The 21738-nt window shown below is 40.9% G+C and overlaps 1 protein-coding gene across 1 annotated transcript in view; it reads right to left on the bottom strand.

Annotated features, from left to right (window-relative positions):
* The window catches only part of TFCP2L1 (transcription factor CP2 like 1), a 65033-nt gene that overhangs the window by 8622 nt on the left and 34673 nt on the right, over nucleotides 1-21738 (bottom strand). Inside the window, exons 3-12 of the mRNA XM_056861150.1 lie at nucleotides 16391-16467; nucleotides 14485-14590; nucleotides 13937-14043; nucleotides 11730-11882; nucleotides 8440-8550; nucleotides 5540-5631; nucleotides 4138-4186; nucleotides 3947-4040; nucleotides 2552-2642; nucleotides 2170-2270 (exon numbers count right to left, since the gene is read on the bottom strand). Coding sequence (XP_056717128.1) covers nucleotides 2170-2270; nucleotides 2552-2642; nucleotides 3947-4040; nucleotides 4138-4186; nucleotides 5540-5631; nucleotides 8440-8550; nucleotides 11730-11882; nucleotides 13937-14043; nucleotides 14485-14590; nucleotides 16391-16467 — 981 coding nt within the window. The remainder of the gene's footprint in view (nucleotides 1-2169; nucleotides 2271-2551; nucleotides 2643-3946; nucleotides 4041-4137; nucleotides 4187-5539; nucleotides 5632-8439; nucleotides 8551-11729; nucleotides 11883-13936; nucleotides 14044-14484; nucleotides 14591-16390; nucleotides 16468-21738) is intronic.

Below are 21738 nucleotides of genomic sequence, written 5' to 3' on the forward strand. Positions count from 1 at the left end.
GTCTATAAATTTCAGCCATCCATTATTCTGACAAACACAGTCTTAACCCAATATGCATGCAAAGCTAACTGCCACCAATAGATTCCTGCCCTCCAGTGTTTAGCAATACTCATTTTTACTTGCTAGTTCAGGACCCATTCACTGATCATGGTAAGATGGGATTTCCACCCACCCGCCTTTGACTTGCCAGATTGACAGTGCAATCCTAAACAGAGTTATACCCTTCTAACCTTAAATGGATTTAGGAAAGTATAACTTTGTTTAGGATTGCACTGCAAATCTAGATTCTGAGCAGGAAATAACCTGGAGGCTAACTGAAAACTGAACCAGAAGCCCAAGTGTCAGTCTCAGAAATTACAATCCTAAGTGTTCATAGCATCAGGTGGCAGTCTCCTCCCACTGCCGCAAGACTTTAAAGACTGGAAATGGGGGAAATGAGATTTAAGGAGGGATTTGGATCCTATAGAACTATGTAGTGGCACATGGTTTAACCTATTTGGGTGTAATTACAATGGCACTTTACATTAAAAATGGGAGAGGACTATTCTTATCTGCTGATGTCACGGTCTCTGACATAATTATGGTATTTTGTGTACATGTGCAGAATTAATTCCATGTAGAGCTTGAACATAAACATGCAAACTGAACCACAAAACTGCAGAGGTTTGTGTAATGAAAAGCCTGTGTAATGCAAATGTCCTTAGAACAGGCTGACAGAATTATCTCAAGGTCAGCTCTTTCAAGAGCTAACTAACTAACTTACTCTGGTCTTGTCCTTGAAGGGAGAAGAGCAGAGCACCTTTCATTATCTGTCAGGAAGATGTAACTAAAATCACCTTTTCTGACTCAGCTGTCAGCTGAATCTCAAAGGCAGAACAGTTTTGCTCTCCTCAAGGTCTACTGAAGATACCTTAATGTACTGAAAGTGCATTAATAGTTTCAACTTTGCTTTTTATAACATTAAAGATTCCTGCAGTCCTATCAAGGCATTAAAGATTCCTGCAGTCCTTTCAAGGATATGAGTAATATGCTTCCTTGCTTTCTGTAACCTTGCTCAAGGCTATGTGCTACAAATGGTCACAAAGTGACAATGTAAGCAATAATTGTGTTTTATGAGTTATATAGTGCTACAATGAGTTATATTGTGTTACAGATTTCTAAGTAGTCTCATTTAATGAGGATTGTCCTAATGAAGAGAATGGTATAAAAATTAAGTATATAATGTGATCATGAAACTCAGAAATGAGTGTTTATTCTTTAAGCAAAATAGACTGAAAGGAAAGGAAGCCCATATATGGTCATGGGGAGGTGAGCAGCTGTAACTATGGCATTACTGCACTGCTCATGATATCTGATGGAGGGAATAAAATGTATTCCTCTTGATGGATGAAAATGTTGTCTGAAAGTGAGGATAAAAGATTTCCCTTCACTCTTAATGAGTTTGAAACAGTATAAATACAGCCACAGTACAGCCAGAGAATCAGAACCTTCCAAAAGGCTCTCAGAAAAGGCTGAATAGTATGTATGGCTTAAATACTTTACTCTAGACTTTGTGAATTAGATACTTTGAACTGAATCAGAATAATTTGACTGTTATATTTTAGAAGTTGGATTTTAAAACTGAATAGTATGTAAGACTTGCTTGCTTTTACTGCATACATTGTAATACATACATTGTACTTTGACAAGAGTTTTTATAAAAGTGTTAAAGATTTGATAATCTGCATTTACACATATTTTACTAGAAGTATATCAATAAAAAGACTTGCTTTTTAGAAGTAAGTAAAGTTGTTGAGTCCTGCTTAATCAATGACTGGCTGAATAAGATACCTTCACTTCTCAGTAAGTGAAACATTCTAAGAGCCTGTCATCTGAACAGCACGACCCGCTTTACTGAGTTATCAACTACAATTCTTACCAGGGCTCCCTGCAAGTATACACAGTGTTTTCACAACATTTTAGATTCATACTACTGCGCTAACACAACATTACCACACATACCTGCCTACTTGTGTGTGGGGGTGTGGTGTGTGTGACTAAACAGGATCAGGCCATACCTATTTATTAGAGATGAGTGTTTGACTGAGGTGCTACTAGGCCAGTGGGGGGGAGCCCTCTTGATGTAATTCATAGAAGACGGGCATCTTTGCCAAAAGAGAGGATGCTTACCACAAAGATTTCCATCTCCATTTTCTCGTTTTTGGTGAAGATGAGATTGATTCTGCTCAGGTTCTTGACAGACATAAACAGTCATCTTAGGCCTTACATTCCTACAGGCAAAACAATTTATTTAATTTTAACCCTTTAGACAGGCACACACTCCTTCCCATTTTCATGTTAGGCATATTATCAGTAGTTATGGGCTTCAGATGTAAGAATCCAGGGGATGTGAGTCCTTAAGTGCCAAGCTTTCCATTTAACCATAGCAAAATTCTGATGATGTGACAGGGCACAAGAACCACAGCACTGCACAGTATTCTTTTTAAATTCTGGGCTGGATATTCATGTCACAAACAGGCTACAGCAACAGCAAGAAGAGTCAATTACAAACCTTCCTTTAATGGCGTTAAAAAGTCGAATGCCATCAGCAGGCCCACAGATCTGAATAAAATCTTCTTTGGACATCTTCAGTAAGTCAGCACCTATACATTTCAAGGAAAGGTGGTTTTTGTCAAAGGTTAATTAGGAATAAAAAACCAAATTAGAAGGGGCACTGAGAGAAGGAGAAACACAGCAAACAGCCATGTGAAAAAAGCCTTTATGCAAATCACAGCATAATCAGCAAGAAAAGACAGATCTAGAAAAAAGACGTTATGGACAAGATCATGCTGCTTCTACTCTAAGGTAAAAGCAGTTTCTAACAACATGAATTAATTAAGCTAAATGATAGCTTTTGAATACTCCTGAGAACCACCAACAAAAAAGACCTCTTGACAGAGGCTTAGCCTTCAGGAAATGGTACTAAAATACTCTTATATGGAAGTTACAGATGCACTATTAAACTGAAGCAACCTGGGAAAACCCACAGAATTTCCGTTTTGCAGCATGATACTGTCCTGCCCTTGCAGCTATGTCAATTTCCAGATCTCCTATCTTTGATTTAAATGCTTGACTCCTAGATTTGAGATAACACAACTATGCATAACCTAAGCTCATACCAACAGGCACACACTCAGTACTTTTAAAGGGTTTCCGCATTGAAGGGTTTTTCCATTGAATAAGACCGTAACTATGCTTTACCCTTTGCATGAAGTTCTCAAATGTCCCTTTCCATGACCATAGCATGATCTCAGTAGCGTAAAATAGGGAGAAGATATAGGTGTGTGGAAGAAAGCTTTGCTGATACTTTCCTCCTTTAAAAAATCTAGCTAGATAGCATTCCACTGCAAAGAAAGGGAGTCCATAGTCTCTAAATAAAAGCTTTACAAAATGGCGGAACACGGTTGTTCTTGATCCAGTTTGCAATTATGGGTAGATGTGGACAGTTCATAAAATTTGAAACTCCAAAATGAAACAGATCCCTCCAACTAGTTTCCAAAATTTTGTAGAGGCAAATTCTGGCCACTTCTCCAATCAGCTTGACTTTGAAAGGCATCCCCTTGCTGATATCATCACTACTCCCCTTAAAAAATATAATGGGCTCCCTTTAAAACATATGTTGACTCTGTATTGCTGATGCCCTAATTTTAAGTATACACACACATTCCGATAGTAATCCCAACATCAACATATTTGCTGCCCAGGAGAAGGGTGACACTGTCACCAAGTATGGAATGTTGCCATTGGAGCACTGAAAATAATATCCCTACAACAAAATAAAAACCTTGAACTAAAATGCAAGAAAGGTTTTCATGCAGAAAACCTAGAAATGTATTCATCAAAGCATGTTTGCCCCCTGTAAAGACAAAAGGGTGATAAAGGCACAAAGACATATTAACCCACGTACCTGAAAAACTTGAGAACAGTCTACAGAACGGAGAGAATCTGTTTCGATGAAGCCACTGCTGAGCATCTTGAATAGAAGCAGAAGGAAGGAGATGCTACATTGCAAAAAGAATAAGAGGGTCTTGAAATGAACTGTTCACCAGTGTCCTAAAAAAAGAAAAGCATCACATTAACATGATCTCAAATACTTACATCATTGCTGGGAGGCAGGAGCTCGACCTGGTGAGTTGGAGAACTGTTTCTAAAAATTATACAGAGCCAGGAAAGAAAGAAAATCAGAAGTATTTTTAAGTCTCTCATCAGTTACATTTGTCACCCCACTTTTCATCTTATTTGGTTTGTCAAATTTAAATCTAGATTTGCATCTGAGCCAGGAATCAGAAGATGCCATTAAGATCATGAATATGTCTAGATCTTCCTTTCCAAGATCATGTGCACACCTTTTAAAAGTAGTCAGTAATTAGTAATCAATCCATACTCAGTATTTCAAAGGTTACAATCAATGCCAAGATCTTGTGCCTAGTTAACAATCACCATAAGAAGAGTCAAAGTGTACTTTGAAAAGCAGGTAATGTTCTATAAGGGAAGCTATTATGATATCAAACAGAGATTCTTTTCAAAGTAAGACTGATTGAGAAAGCAAGAGCAATTAAAATTCTCTCTACAGTGTTGCTGGAAACTAGCTGTAAGGATTGCTGTTACTTCAGCACAGGTGGAATGCAGCCAAATCTTTGCCAGTTGTTAAGAAAAAGAGCATCTGCTCTTGATATGAATCAAATTCACATAGAGCTCTTGCCCATTAGTAGGCCCACATTTTGAAGTGAATACTTTCTGAGTAATAAGACATTTTGCAGAACTAGCGCAAGAAATAAAACTTGGTGCTCTAAAGCCACCTTTTACCTAATGAAGTGTCTACTAGTTTCCTATCTACAGGAATTTACCTCAACAACACAACAACAAAAAATGCAATTGAGGCCTTTGGATTTGTTCCATAGAATTAGTTCCTCATCTTGCACTTCTATGCCAAAAGGGACCAATTTGTGTATATAATTGATTACATTTGTGTTCATTTAAGGCATTTTTACCTAGCTATTCTTTAGAAGAGAAACCAAGGCAGGACAGGAGCTCAATGCAAAACTCATATGCCATTAGAAGTTATTAAATTTACTACTTAATAAAATGTATGAGGCATAGGCTGGGCCTGAATGTTTCTCCTTTGCCAATGATGGGTACAAGCAACCGAAACTTCACTTTAGAATGATAGAATCATGGAATCATAGAGTTGGAAGTGGCTGACCCCCTGCTCAAAGCAGGATCAGCCTAGAGCATCCCTGACAAGTTTTTGTCCAGCTGCTGCTTGAAGACTGCCAGTCCAGGGAAGCTCACCACCTCCCTAGTACCATTCAAGTGAATGGGGATTGCTCAAGAGCACAACTGGACAAAAACTGGCCTTACCATCTCACTGAAACAGCTTTAACCTTGACTTCACACTACCTGCAGCTCAATATGCCTAATCTATTTAAAAAGAAAAAGCACAAAAAATAAGCTAAGGTTCCACTGTCAACTGAAGAGATAAAAATATTTTATCACATACCCATCTCCAAGGCTGAAACTGTTTGGAGAGCTGTTGTAACTTGGAGACGGTGCATTGTTTACTTGATAAGGCACATCTGGCCACGGGGAACACTATTTAAACAAAACCAAATTAGGAACAGTGAGAAGAACACGTTTTGTGGGGACTAGAAACAACTGTCTCTCACTCTTTCTAACACCAGTTTTTACTGCAGCATCATTAGTAACAATGAATTTACTCCTCCTGACCAAGAAAATAAGCATTTGCCCCGGCATCCACCAAATGAGACACAAGACACCAAGCGTGGATTCAACTAGTTTATTTACTCAAGTGTATACAAGTTACATAAATGGCTGATCTATATCACTGCTGATTTCAGTAAGCCAATCATTTTGAGGGTGGGCTGTGCTAGGCATCCACATGGCCTGCCTTCTGCACAGATCCACTCCCTGCTCCAAACACAACCGGTGTTCAGCTTCATTCATCTCCCCTGATGTGTTGCAAGGCTACTACCAAGTTGAAAAGATGCCAGTCAGCACCAAGGGCACCTCCTTCACAGCACACCCAGCTTCAAGGCACATGATGGCCTGATCCGGACATGCCCTCCATCATGCAGATGTCTCAGGGTGCCTGCCAATTAACCCTACCTATCCAAAGAAACCCACCCTATTCTTGCCGACTAGCCATGGCCTAACCAGTTATTCAAACTAGGCCTATTTAATGGGGAAACACATCCCATAGAAAAAAACACAAAGCAGGCAAAAGAGGGGCTCCCTTCCAGCCCCCCAAATTCCTACTCAGCCATATATAGCAACCAGCTAACCTTGTGGTGCCCCTTCAACTGCTGCAACAAGGCTGAGGTGAGAGAGGCCAGCAGGACAAAAGGCCAGCTTCCTTCCTCTAATCAGCCGCTCTACCTTCTCTGCAGCCAATGAAGTCTCGAGCTTCATTTGATGTAAGTTGGGGGCTGGAGCAAATCAACCCACAGCCTAAATTGCTGTGAATTTTGCTGTGTGCTCTACCTAGCAGAAGGATTAAAGAAGCATTGACATCCACACATACACCTCCCCTACTTACATTGAAAAAAAAGTAATCTCAAAAGAAAACTAAGCATATGTATCAGTTGTACATGTTAGTTCTATCAAAAGCATTTAGACGATTAAATGAGAGGGAGATATAGGACTGGCTGAGCTCATGCAAATGTTACAAAGCCTACATTAAAAAGAACTTTGAAGGCACACTGAGTTTTGTCTTCATTTTAAAATCTTTATTTTCATGAAAGAATAAACCACATTTTGTTAAAACTGTTCAACTGGACTGAAGATTTCCTAAAACAAGAAGTCTTTGATCTTGGTAAGGTGTGCATGGGGAAGAGGGAGGAAAGAACATGAGCTCAAGGACTTCTGGTTTGTTCTCAGCTAGTGACTTGAAAGCACTACACCCTAGAAAACAGTGACAAGTTAAAGGGAGCAGAGGCATTTCAGTGAAATCAATACCCAACACAATCTGCCATAATCTATCTGAATGTAATTTCAGTTCAGAATGAAAGTGCACTCATAGTAAAGAAGCTAAATACAAACTGCTGCTAGAGAAAAGCTGACACACCATTATGTATTTTGAACCTTGTCCTAATCCTACTCTAGTTGAAAGCAGTTTGAATTAGCAGTAAATCCACAGAATTTAAAGGAATAATTCCAGGTTAATACTGCTGGCAGGGAGTTAAATAACCTGTCAAGATCTCAAGAACATTCTGAATGGTATTTCTTCTGTTTGCTATGACAGAAAGAGGTAATCTGTGGCATTTCCTAGGATTTCTCTCCTGGGCAAACACAAACATTAGCAAATATTTAACTCTTTAGTGGCTACAGGATCTCTTGCTTCTAAAATGCTAAAGGCCATTTCTGTTGACAACAAACCATGTTGGTCTGGTAATCCCTTAAAATTAGGTCCTTTTCTAATTTAATGATCTCAGCTGTGCTTACAGAGCTGGCCAAACTATAGAGAAATATTACAAAGGGATTACGAATGAAATGAACCAAGTTTATTTCTACTCTTCTTTAAAGGAGTTTGAAAAAAGTAGAATAAAGTTACTATTTGATCTATTTTCTAGCATTGCGTGAATTTTCAAGACTAAGATGTCAAAATAAAAGTAAGTTTCACAAGAAAAGCAGTGCATGGTTTCTGTAGCACTGTATATGACTGCTGGACAAAAAGTAGCTTAGTGCAGTCTCTATTGGAAGCCGCCCTGAGCCCGGAAGTGCCAGGGAGGGTGGGGCATAAATTTAATAATAAATAAATAAATAACAGCACGTAACCCTCTGCAGTTTTTACAATACAGAGAATTTAGCTGAAGCTTTTTACCATGAGCTTGCACTATTATGGCGGCCCATTCTTGACAACCTTATTCGCTCTCATAATTCTTGAAACTTCACTCATCATTTAGGGATCCCGGATGTAGTGCAGTGTCCTCTTTTACACTTTGGCCAGATGCTTCCTAATGAAGTGTAAGGCTTGAAGGAAGAACCCCACTTTCAGCTCTCTGGAATGTGAAAACTTCACTAGGTTATTACTAAGAGTCTACAATTAAACTGCTTTCCAGTATAGGCCAGGCAGCTAATGGTTGAAGGACGCCTCACGGTGCCATTCTCAGAGTTACATCCTTCAAATCACATTGACTTCAATCAACTTAGAAGGGTATAACTCTGTTTAGGATTTTATTGTTAACAGAATAATTTTATACTATAGTCCCGTTCCTCATAAAATCCTTTATCTTCCTGAAATTTCAAATATCTTTCTACACAAAGTTGCCTCCTATAATTCTGTGTATCCTATTATACATAATAAACCATAGTGGTCCACTATGTGGGGGAAAGGAAGCATATAAATATTTAATTAACACATCCTAGCATTAGAGCTATTACCTCTGTAAGAATGGTTGTATCATAAGAAGGCTGATATTTCTCCCTTTCTGAAGCAGTTTTCTTCTCCATTTTTTCTCTGTCTGTTTTCTGCTTTCGATCTGCTCCTTTGGGCTACAAAAGCACAGAGAAGGTATTATTTAATTTAAGACTTATAGACTTATAGAATTGTAGAATACAGTGTATCTCAAGATGTAAGTAAAAAAAAATGTTTAATGGATATTTTTCACTGCAAAAGGGCATATTTTCCATATTGGCCAAAGTAAGTGGAGTAGAATTTCTGCTATTTTGTAACTTAGCTCCATTAATACTCGTATTCCTAATGTACATCACACCCATTTTGGGAAGTATTCGGTCATTATCAATTGCCAAGTAGTGAAACTACCTAGTCTATGTTCATAACTAAACTCCAGGGTGCTGCTACTATGGCAATTGATGACAGGCAGCCCAATCCTGAAGAGGGGGTAGTTAGGCAGCGGCTAGGAGCAGCGCAGCCGCACTGCCTCCTCCAAGGCTTCCCGGTCACCAGAGAGGAAAAAAGAGCAGTTAAAAGTAATAAAAAGGGAGGGGGATGCCCCACTGAATAAAGTGAGGCTGTGTCACCAAAAAAGGTGGTGCAGCCAGGCCGCAGCTCAAGGGGCATTCCCGGGGAGAACGGGGTTAGGAAACTACCCAAAGGCAGCTCCGCCCTGTGAACGCCTCCCCCACATCGGCGCAGGTGTTCTCTTCCAGGATTTAGTTCCCAGAGTGGCTGTGCTGGCTATGGGGGCCCGCAGAGCTCCATGGCTCCTGGATACTAGCGTGTTGGCCCCGTGTCAACGTAGGTGCCACTTTATCACGGAATAAAGTGGCATCTATGCCAGCGTGGGGCCATGCCGGTTCCTAAGAAGATTCACACACACCCTTCAGGATTGCAGTCTTAGACTTCATGTTAAAATTGTATGCGTCCTAAATCATAAACCTCTTTGATAGTGAATGGTTACACTTGACTTCATTTTCATGATCACCTTAGCTTACCCATAGAATTGGATCACAACACACATAATCCTATTTTTAAAAATGTGAGTCTTTGTTATTTTTCATACAGCCATGTTGAAATGCAGACTTTGCATGACAGTATCAATTCATATTAAATATACCTAGACCACTATTCCTGCCATCTTTCCAAACAGAACTCTATACTAAATTGCCTGTTGTTCTATATTGAACAATAGTATAATTGACTTTTGTGATTCCCACCTGGCACAGAACGGCCTGCCTGAAGCTCCCACTCTTCTATTGTTTGGCAGAATGTGTAAAATGAGGGACCAGGGTTGTATCAGACTAAGATTTCCAAAGGCAGAATGGACCTTTCCTGCCTCCCTTCTTCTGCTTCAATGCCCCGATCTCCATGAAATGCTGCTTCTGCAGAATAGGGGATCCTGAGGAATGGCATGGCCCCCCCATGGGGTCTGCAGCAGGAAATGGGAATTGACAGAAGCTGCTAGTTTCATCTGGATCCAACCCATCGTCTGAAATTTTAAGTAGTTTTCATTGTATTTTATTTAGAAAAAAATTATGCCACCTCTCCAAGAGAACCTGCATGAAGCAGTTTACAAAATAAAACACTGTTTTTGTTGTATTCTTCTTCAATTTTGTAATCCTGCTTTATTGTATGTATTATACTAGTAAATTCTCTAATTTTGAATCAAGTTTTTCTTGCATTGTTATATGCCTTATTTCATTTTGTTGAATACTGTTTCAAGTGCATTGTTTTTAATTGTGTAATCCATGCTTGAGTCTCAGGGAGAAAGGTGGATTGTAAATAAAACAAAGCAGTGAGATGTCCTTTAATGTAAACTTTGCTTGCATCTTATAAGATACCTTGGAAATATGAGGAGCTATTACAGAATTGAAATAAATCTGTCCATTTTCACATCTCATCTTATCCCAAAAGTACTCCAAATAAGTATTTTCATTATGCTTTTGGTACTCTTTTTACACCATAATCATAGCTAATATCAATGGATTATGATGAGCTGGTTTAATAGTAACCTTTATTGTAAGTTTGTCTAGGCCAGACAAATGAAACACAGATAGATTTTGTACATAAATTGTTATATGGGATTTGAACCTGGCTGTCCCCAATCTAGCAACTGCCTCACACGATGTCCTAAACCTGTTCTCTTTGTACAGTGGTTTATGGAAATCTGACCATGATTTGTAATAGTGCTTGGAAACCAGACTGCACACTTCAAACATATCAGTGACAGAAGAGAAAACCTTATACCAGGAATTCAAACGTCAACCTTTTGAGCATGTAGTTCTCTTTGTAGCCTAAGATCCACATAAAATGGTATCAAATGATACTATCCAGCATCTTGTGAACTGTGTGCCTTGAAGTATCAACAACTGATCACAAAAATTAAGGAACCTTTTGGAATATTTGGATAAAAACAGTTGTGTCAGACTCAAAACAAACTATAAAAAAGTACCAATGGTGGAAATCACTAAAGAAAAAGAAACAACTGAGGAAAATGATAGGTTGGTGGAGTTAGAGAGACCCATGTTTCTTCACTGTCAGAAGTGTGGCACAGTACAGCCCATTCCTGAAATAACGGTGTGAGGAGTCGGCGGGGAAGAGGTGCAGTGGCTTTTTTGTTTTACCGGGGCTAAAAGCCCCATTGAAAACAGCAAGGTTGCACCTGCTCAAAAGCAGGCGCAACACCGCCATTCCCGGCGCCAGCGTAAACGGCCAAACCGGGATAGGGAGCCGCCTAACTGGCAGCTCCTCCCCCCGGGCCCATCCCCGGAATGCCTCCCTGCGCCGGCGCAGCCTCTCTACGCCATGGCCTGCGCCATGGAGAGGCCACGCCAATAGAGGGGCGGGGCACGGTCCAGCGGCGCTCGGCCACTAACGGGACTAGCCTCGCCGCCAGCATAAGTGCGTGTAATCACGCGATTACACGCACTTACGCTGGGGGTGGGGGCACGCCGCCTCCAGAAGATTTTCGAGGGGGCTTTTCAGGAATAAGCTGTATGTCAAGTAAATGGGGTTTACTTAATTCCTTTAAACACTGTCAACTGACATCCTGTTTCAGGCAATGTTTCACTTACCTGCACCCATGTTTCAGCCGCTAAGTTTCAACTGTGACTCAAGAGTCAGCATTTGCTCAGGCAGATTTCAAAATTACACTAATATTTTTTCTAGTGCCCTCTCCCCCCAACAATCTACTTTCTGCCATTCAGCAGAAAGGTAAAAATAAACCTCTGGAGCACCAGGAGAATTTCTGGAAGTCACAATAGCATCACACCTTGAACACTTTGATTTGGCAGCTCGCAGAATGCAGGTGTTCTGTATATTCGCCATTCTCATTCTGTTTGAATGTGTCAATTTGTATCCGGAAGGGTACTCCTTTCTCTCCTCCATGTTTTCTTGGAGTAAATTCTGTACTGATGCAGTGTACCTGGTCAAAAAAAGTGACAGAGGTTGTTTTAACAACAAAATGGTCCCCATCAGCATTCCATAACCATAGACATAGAAAGTAAGATTTCCAATCTGTTTAGAGAATTGTTTTAGATGTCACACTAAATCATTGTTTATTTTAACTGTTGCTTGTTCAGTCCCACACCTTTCCCCCAGAGCTTCCACTGTAAACCATCCTGCAGTGGAGCGTCTGACTAAATGCAAAGCCTCACTGTGTTACCAACTTCATTGCCATTGGTTGGCATGCATGCAGCCATGGATCCACATCCTTTCCTTCAGCCAACTTCTTCACATTCACTCTTCACCACTTCTGAAGAATCCTACTTTCTGCTGTCTATTTAACTGCACCCCAGAAACACAAACCTGTGCCCAACATACCTCTCCAAAAGTTTCATCCCAGATATGGCAATCTTATTTCACCCTATCCTACTGCCTCTGCTTCTTGCAGCAGCTGCTGCATACGTTATGCATCTACCCCTCTTTCTGGCATCTCATATTACGTAGTTGGGAGTTTTTATTTTCCTCCCCACAAACACGACATGTTAATTACATACTGGGAACATTCTTACAAGCAAAGTCTCAATAGTGACCCACAAAGAAGCAAGGTGAAGTCTAAATAAAAAGCCTGTGTGAACAACCTTCTTACAGAAGTACATATGGGTTAAACAAGCAAAGTTTCCTTTGGCACAGCTTTATTTTTCTTATACATATAAGCAAGGTCCAGTGTTCCTGGACCTTGCAGAGGGTGGGGACAGGGGAAAGGAACAGACTAGTAGTCAAGAGACTAGTAGTCAAGGAAGACTGCTAGAGGCAGCGAAAGCCAACAGCTTTTGACCTTGAACCATTCTTGCCATACCTTTTTGGTAGCCCAGGAAGTATGAGAAGCAAGGTGCCCATGTTCATGTGTCATATAAAATCACAAACAAGACTCAATTAAGCTAATAACACAACTTCAGATCCTGATTTGAGTGACCTAGCTAATCCTAGTCAGTGGCATGGCCTACATTCAGACAATCAAGTTTAACTAAACCCAATCTTCACATTGTATCTGAACTGAGTCACTGTATCAGAACTTAGTGAAGAACATATGGCTGTTTTATAAAGAAAGCATTCAGTAAGCATTATGTAGAAAGAACCAGTGCAAATATACTGCAGTCTGCCTGTGGCTGCAATACCTGCATTTCTCTTACAGCATCCTGTATCTGACAATCTCCTGCAAAGGTTTCTGCAAAAGATATTCATGCTTTGGCTATAAGAGATAATCTACTGCTGTAGAGTCTAAGAGTGGTCTTACAGGCTTCTGAAGGACTGCTACCAGAGCACAATTCCCTCCTACTCCTGAGGCAGCCTGAAATGCCCCTGAAATTCTATTCCTGAGTGAAAAGGAACCCCCAAGAACAGAATTTCAGGGGCATTTCAGGCTTCTGTGAATGGGGAGAGGCAAGAAAATCATATTCCGTAGGCAGCAATCCGTGTGCCCATGTGTAGTTTGGATCCAAATTACAGCTTTTACAGCTTCCCCTTTCCCCATTACTGGAAGCATCCAGCTGAATGTTGAAGTACTCCTTAATCACCTTGCAGAGCTTTTCAGGTAATACTTTGGAATAGCTCTGAGTACTGCCTGAAAACTTGAAGAGTATGGTTCTTATCTCCTACTCGCAGAAGGATCAAAAAAGAGCATGTATACTTTATTTTCAACCCAGCCTGATTGAATGACAATAACTTGCACCTTCTCTCTTGAATTAATTTATATTCCCTTATATTCATTTGATATACTTGCATTGGTATGCCTATTTTAATTTCAGAATCTTCAGTAAGTGCAGACTTCCATTTGCATTACATATTATGTGAAATTTTATACTATTTCATGTTGTTATCCACTGAGGTTTATCCTTGCTTTCTGTAGTACCTTGAAACAAAATCTAGCCTGAAGAAGAATGGCAAGGTTTCTATTCTGTGCCTGGAATTCATATAAGTGGTTTGGATAACATTTTCAAAACAACAGATAAGACATTTACTTACATCTAGCCTTACCTGAATAAATGCTGATGCTCTCTTAGATGGATCCCACAAAAATTCAACTGTATTCAATTGTGTTGGGCTGGCTCTGGGGTCTAAGATACCAACTGATAGTGGGATATCTGTAGAAGAAAACCCCTAAAATTTTAAAAAAATTAAAATTGAAGAACAGAAACAACATTGCAATATAGTCACCAGACCTATTTTGAAAAGCCACCTAACCAGAAACACAAGACATGCTTCCAAATTCAATACTGTAAAAAAAAAAAAAAAAAAAGGACTGGTTTTAGTCTTGTTCCCATTGTAATGTTAATGACAGCTATAAAAAGATTGTTTACACTAAGAACCAAGGTGTACTTGAATAAAATATATTATGAAAAATAGGTATTGTTAATTTTTTTCCAGCTATTATTCAGTAAGGAGATGCAGGACTTAAAGTTTATGTTTTTACTGCATGGCAAATACCTCAAAGAGACATCAGTACTGAAAAACCTTAAGAAAAGAAACCGTAAAATGTGTCTTGCAAAGTTCATATTTCTATGGCTATCATAATGGGTTCTCACCGATGTCGAGGATGCGGTCTCCAGGCCGACTCCATCTCCAGCATTCCAGCTGTTGGTGCTCTGTGTACTGCAAACGTCGGTCATGAAAAACCACACGAATGATGCTCTGTTTAGAGAGAAGAGACTAAAGTGAATTAAAGGTCTTTTTAAAGAATGCAGACAAGGTTCATTTTCTGTCACAAAAGCAAGAGAAGACTTGCCATTTGTGCTTAACTTTAGGGTCAGGAGCTCTCTCTATAGATTCCCTACCACCAAATACACCAAGCATTGCAACAACAATGGAAAATTTCCTTATATTCCTCAGGTTTTTATATATATTTCTCTTTCTACCAACAGAATCCTATTAGATGGCTAAGATAACAAACACAGTTTGGATAGGCCAACTAGTATAGTAGTAGAATTATGTAGTAGAATTATGTTCACTTGAGGCCTGGGAAATCATACTCAAGCTATGGCCGAAGACCCAGAACAAGAAAAGATATGCAATACTGCAGTAGCTCTCATAACCCATTTGGCACACGAGATACAGATACTAGTCAAACTTCATATCCCACTTGGCAAGAGAAGATCTTGGTCCTTGAAGATGAGTATTTAAAATATTGTGAACATATACCTGAACACCTAAAACCAGCCCAGGTTTTTGATACCTTGGAAAAAGTGTAAACAACAAAACACAGACTTATGCTATGAAAGTTCTTTGTTGGCTGCAGGCAAATAGAAACAAAAGCAAGAACAAATGCCCCTAAGTCCTCAGCGATTTTCAAAATACAATTAAGCCTGTGCAACACAAATGGTACTTTTGCAAATGGTTCCTCTTAGGTTAAAAGCAAAGCAGAACATTTATTGAGGGAGAAGACGCTCGAAGCCAGATCTGTCTAAAATGAGGAAATTGAGACATAGAGCACATGAGGAGGAAAAGATCCACAGCAATCTATTTCAGGTTTTAACAGAATTTGTGGGCTTTGCTTATCAAATGCAAAACAGACAGGAATGAATATTCCTTGTGCTTCTGTATCTCCTGAGAGATCTGTGATGCTTATTGTTGCTCTGTCTATCCAAGAAAGGAATCCACATTGGTTTTCAAGTGCTAGTTCACATGTTGTATTTTGATAGCCCAAATATTTTAGGGTATTTTTAAATGTGTGGAAACTACAAATTACTAAATCTGTCATAAACCATGAATTGACCTATTCAAGGCCATGCTACATGAGAAACCACCAATCCACTCCTGCTACCACACAAAAGTGGGTATGTGTTAAGATTTGAAGGATTATATTGCCAAAATAATATCCATTATGAAAGGAGTTAAAACAAAACACTGCACTCCAAATAACATGTGAGCAAGCACTAATTTTTCCAGGTCTTTTCAGTTTGAAACTGCCATGTATGAAGTTACCAGTAAGAAGTCTACACCAGTGGTTTTCACTCTGTTCCAAGAAATGCTCTGTTCCCTCAGAAGATTATTAAATTTGCCAGGTAAAAGATCAGCAGTGGTAGACAAGCTTTGCTGGAAAACACACCTTGCCAATACTTAACCTTTTCCAGAATTGTGCAGCCAGAGGTCGATTCTTGATGGCTCTCAGCTCAGGCCAACGTGGAGGCCTAATAGGTCTGGCCGGTGGCTGGCATGTACTAAGGCCACCTTCTAAAACAAATGCTGGAGCTGTATACAACATACAAGGGATCCATAATGGACGTATAAGAGTTTCTCTTCAGGTAATCAGCATGGAAAGCATTCAAGGAAGGCAGGAAGTGTCGCTTCTGGATTTCTGTGGCTTTTGCCAAAGCCACATCCTGCTTAGATCACAGACCCCTGCCCCAGTCCTGCTCTTTCTCTTTCAATGGCATGACCAACTGCCTAATTATAGCATGTCTGTATGTAGCAGCAGGAAGAAAATCTCCTTACCTTTACATATTTTGTGTTTAAATCTTGGAACTCTCCCAATTTCCTATTCTCAAGGAGACGGATTTCATAAGACTGACCTAGGGGTTCAAGGAAACATTTCCAAGGTGTTTAAGCATGTTGCAGCAAGAACAGTAAGAGACAGTTGCACTGGCATCAATCATGCTTGGAAGGGCTCATTTATTTTATTTTTTTTGCAGCGTAGCAAGGTTTTCTCAATAAATGGTCGAGCACTGAAGCAAACGAGTCTCTTTAAGAGAAAAATTGAGCCTTTCTGTGAAGCCACTAAGCTGGAAACTGGAACCACTAGGTCCTGCAAATTCCTCAGCCATTTGTAGAAGCTTGCCATGTAGTGGAACTTAAAACATAAGATGGGTAATAACGAACATGTAACGTTTTGCAAAAAGAGAAACGCATCAATGGTGCCTCCTGAACCATAAGCCATAGACCATTACTGGTTCACAAGCCCACAGGGAATGTGAAGAGCTTCACACCCAAGTTTGTACCCTCATCTTGCTGTGGAAGCTCCCTGCATGATTTTGGGACAGTCACATGCTTTCAGCCTAACCCGCCTCGCAGAGCTGCTGTAAGGATACAAAGGAGGAAAGGAGGAAAATATAAGCTGCTTTGTTTCCCACTGTGGAGAAAGGTGTGGTATAAATGAAGTAAATAAATAATAAATATAGCTGTAGATGGCAGATAAAAAGGTAGGCTGGTGAGTGGCTGCAAAGGAAAGAATGAGGCAGGGAAAGGGGAGAGAATATGGGAGGAGGAAGGAAAGAGGAAATAGTGCAGGAGGTTGGATACAGAAGGGGAGAGACTACGAGGAAAAAGGAAATAATGGGGAACAAGGAAATTTAATGCCTTCCGCAGGTCTTTGTGGGTTCCCGCTTGTTTCTAACCAATTGTTACTATTCAAAGCATTATTATTAAGCCTACATATAAAAATTTGAATATTCAGTTTAGATACTGGCTGTTGTTAGAGTTATAATTTTCTCTGGTCAGATTTCAAAATGGGAAAAGTGGAATCAACATGCGCTTTTGATATCGAAGCCTCATATGTGGCAACTATTCTCTAAACTAAAGACAGCCACAGCAGTTGGCCTATGTTTCCCTGCATATTCGCAATAGTTAATAGAACAGAACATTTTTGGAAGCATCAAAAATTCTGTAGAGTAAGCCAATAACCATAATAAGAGCAACATCATAAATATAATGAAACCAAGCAACAGATACACCCACAAAAATGATTTTGCTGGGTCTTGTAGCAACCACCTCTCCTCCTTACAAAAGAATGCGGACTAATGTATAACAAAGCAATCAGAAAATGATAATCAGTTTAAGCTTTCTGGCCAGTGGTGGTGTTGGCCCTCTAAAGAAAATGGTACAAAAGACATATCTTCCTCTGACAGAGAAAAGAAAAATGCTATATTTCTAGAATTACATCTGGATTTAGACTGACAACCTATTATAAATCTTGCACTAACGAATCTCAGGAACGTGATGCCATATGAGAACTGTGGCAGATATGGCATTAGCTTGGGCTAGTTCACGGATAATGCAGGTTCCACACAAAGAGAAATCTCATTATAGTAATTAGCATTTTAAAATTAGTTGCGGAAAGATAACATTCAGCGACAGTGCACTCAAAAATGACTCTTAACACAATCTTTTGAATAACAAATAATTCACAACAATTGCTTATCCTTTATTTCAATTACCATGATTACTAATTAGATTTAGGGCTCATTCTTGAGGTCCCTTCTCTTGAAATATTTAATTTGCCACAGGCAAATCTAAGTAGTATCATAAAAGCCAGCAGACAACATGCTTATTTTAATTTCAGCAATGAGCTTACTGAAATCCTTTTATAATTAAAAAGACTAGTATCTTGGTCTTGGAAAACCTACTTCCAAAGATATGCATGGTTAGAAATGCAGCCAGTTCAACACATTTTACAGCCTTAACTGCCTTCTTTTTGTCCCCTGCCAGGCTGCACCAGTGGGAGTGGTGGGGGTGCATCTCCTTCCGTGCCACCGCCAGCTCCAAGACAGGCTGCAGCTCCTCTGCAGCTGGGGTTGACAACCTGCAGCTAGAGCCAGGAATTCTCCCAGAATTACAACGGATTTCCAGATGACAGAGATCAGTTCCCCTGGCGAAAATGGCTGCTGTAGATTCTATGGCATTATACCCTGCTGAGGTCCTCCCCCTCACCTCTCCAAATCCTGTCCTCTCCAAGCTCCACCCCTTAATCCCCAGGAATTTCCCAACCCAGAGTTGCAATTCTGTCTGAAGCCCATTTTGAACCAGGGCAGCAGTGGCACAGGTCTAGTAGGAGGCAACAATGGGTGCAAGCCATGTTGGTGGTCTCATGCCATGCCATGTGTCCCTCAAGTGCCTGTTTGGGTTGACTTGTCATTGAACCAGCCCTGTACATCATTTTGTTGAGACAGTGCATTTAGTTTTCTCAAAGATCGGGTCATTCCTGACCCATGGGGTGACGTCACATCCCAACGTTTACTAGGCAGACTATGTTTACGGGGTGGTTTGCCAGTGTCTTCCTCAGTCATCTTTCCTTTACCCCCAGCAAGCTGGGTCCTCCTTTTACCGACCTCGGAAGGATGGAAGGCTGAGTCAACCTTGAGCCGGCTACCTGAAACCAACTTCTGTCGCAATCGAACTCAGGTCATGAGCAGAGCTTGGACTGCAGTACTGCAGCTTACCACTCTGTGCCACGGAGCTCCTTCCACTGACATTAGGCATTGGTCAAACTCACATTGGTGTTCCTTTAGACATTGGTATCCAGCGCTTACTATGGAATAATTAACAATGTAATGTTGTGAACTCACAGATGAACTTTTGCTCAAGGTGAATCCAGAATCCACACCATTAAGCAAATATAGTGCATTACTGCTTTAATACTAGAAATGTCTTCTCTGAAACAATCTGTTACTTATAGAGCTAGCAGTAGAAAAGAGCAAAAGTCCAATAGCACCTTAAAGACTAATAAAATTTCTGTCAGGGTATGAGCTTTTGTGAGCCACAGCTCACTTCTTCAGATACTGTGGCTCATGAAAGCTCATACCCTGCCAGAAATTTTGTTAGTCTTTAAGGCAGGGGTGGGGAACCTTTTTCCTGCCAAGGGCCATTCGCACATTTATAACATCTTTCGGGGGCCATACCAGGTGTAGATCTCCCGGTGGTGGGGGGGAGAGGCTAGGGTTGCCAGGTCTCCAGCCACCACCTGGAGGTTGGCAACCCCAGGAGAGGCCAAACAGAGAAGGCCTGCAGGGCGCCCCCGCTCCCCGCTCCCAGGTGGGAGGGCAGCCAGCGGTGAGCCCCAGAAAACGAGGCACCAGGGGGGCGCAGCCCTCAGTCGATTGGCAAGGGAGGAAGGAAAACAGAGAAAGAGGAAAAGGGAGGGAGGAAGAGAGAGAAAGGGAGAAAGAAATGGAGAGAGGGGGAGAAAGAAAGAAAAGGATGGAGGGAAAGAAAAAAAGGACGGAGGGAGACAAAGGAAGAGACAGAAAAAGAGGAAGAAAAGAGAGAAAAGCCTCCCCCACACACACACACCCGCGCATGCCGGCCTGCACAACCGGGCCCCAGCCTCCCCACCTCCCCCGCCCACACACACACACCCGGCGGCGCACGGAGCCCCAAGCAACCGGGCCCCAGTCTCCATGCCCTCCCCCCCCAGAGTCCATAAAAAAAAAAACAAGCCCAATTGGCTCCCGCATGCATGCTCTGCCACCGGGAGCCGCCGGCCTCTTCCCCACCCCCCCACCCCGCTGCTCAACAGTCGACAGGCAGCGAGAGGGGCTTACAATGTGCCGCAGCATTCCTGCACGCCGCAGCTGTAGGGGGCAGCCTTGGGGGAAGCGTCCCTCCCCCTCCCCTCTCGCCGACCAACAACCGACAGTCGGTGAGAGGAGGTCCAAAGGGCGCTACAAGGGTGCTGTAAGCCGTGGCCCCAGGAACATCTTCGGGGAGGGCCGCCCTATGCCCCGCCTCCACGGCAGGGTTCCCGGAGCTCCCAAGGGCCATAAAAAATGTCCTCGGGGGCCGCATATGGCCCCCGGGCCTGAGGTTCCCCACCCCTGCTTTAAGGTGCTACTGCACTCTTTTCTACTGCTAGTGACAGACTAACACAGCTACCCATTGTGTTCTAGAACTAGCAAATTGTACTTTAGGGCAGAACAGCAGGTAAGTTAACGTTTCTGCTCCTATTCTGAATGCCAAGAACAGGGGTTAAGGAGATCTGATAAAATAATAATCTAGGAAAGGTATGCTAATATGAAAGCTTATTTGGTCTCCTCTTATCTGGGAAACAGACTCCCTTGATGTTGCTAATATGTTAAGTAATTAAGGGTTAGATACTCCTTTCTGTTACATAACAGATATCTATGTATTGGCTTTAGGCCAATATGATAGTTAAATGAATATTTCAGCAGCTAGAGGCATTACATTCTTTAAGTAAGAACTCAGGAAGGTTTCCAGGTATTTCACTAACATTGTTATTACAAACACACACAAAGAAACCTGTACTGAATATGTTAACAACTAGCCACCCTCCCTTCATATTTAAAATTCCTCACAACTCCCAGCCATATGCAAGTTTTTATGCTCGCCAGACTGAATGTCCTTCCAACAGCTGAATTGAGTGGTCGGTTTGATAAAATCCCATTTCAGATAGGCTATGTGTCTGTGCATCAGGAGCAATTGATACAACAGATTACCTTCTGTTATTTTGTGATCTATGGGCTACACCCAGGGTCACCTGGATTGCACCCATTTTATCAAGGTATCATCTTCCTGTTGACTCTTGGGTGGTCCCATTTCTGTTGGGTAATGCTGACCTAGAAATAACCAAATGTGTCGCAAATTATCTGGTAATAATAGTTTCCTTAAAGGTATGACAAGGTTAAACTATTGTTAACTAGTGATATTATTATTAATGTAGTTACTGTTATGCTTGTAAAGTAACTCAATTTTTGGTTATTGTTTCAAGTATTTTAAGAATTTAAAGTCACTTCTGTTGTACATTTTTATAATCTATAATGTTAAAATTATTTTATCCTATGCATGTTGTGCTCAAGACCTTTGGTCAGATGAGCCTGAAATAAAAGGAAAGGTTAGCAACTAGGAATGGAATAATGACAGTGAACTTATTAAAACTGGAATCATATTGTAACCTACCAATCCCTTCAGGATTAGGACTGAGATAACCTGGAATTTAAACATGTGACTATTAGTAGTACAGCAGCCACTATAGTCTGGAATGTCAACTGGAGTTGCTTTAAACAGGAAAAGTGGTATCTAAATATTTTTAAATGAATAAATGAGTACAATGG

The sequence above is a fragment of the Euleptes europaea genome, chromosome 15 (assembly GCF_029931775.1).
Source record: "Euleptes europaea isolate rEulEur1 chromosome 15, rEulEur1.hap1, whole genome shotgun sequence".
NCBI lineage: Eukaryota > Metazoa > Chordata > Lepidosauria > Squamata > Sphaerodactylidae > Euleptes > Euleptes europaea.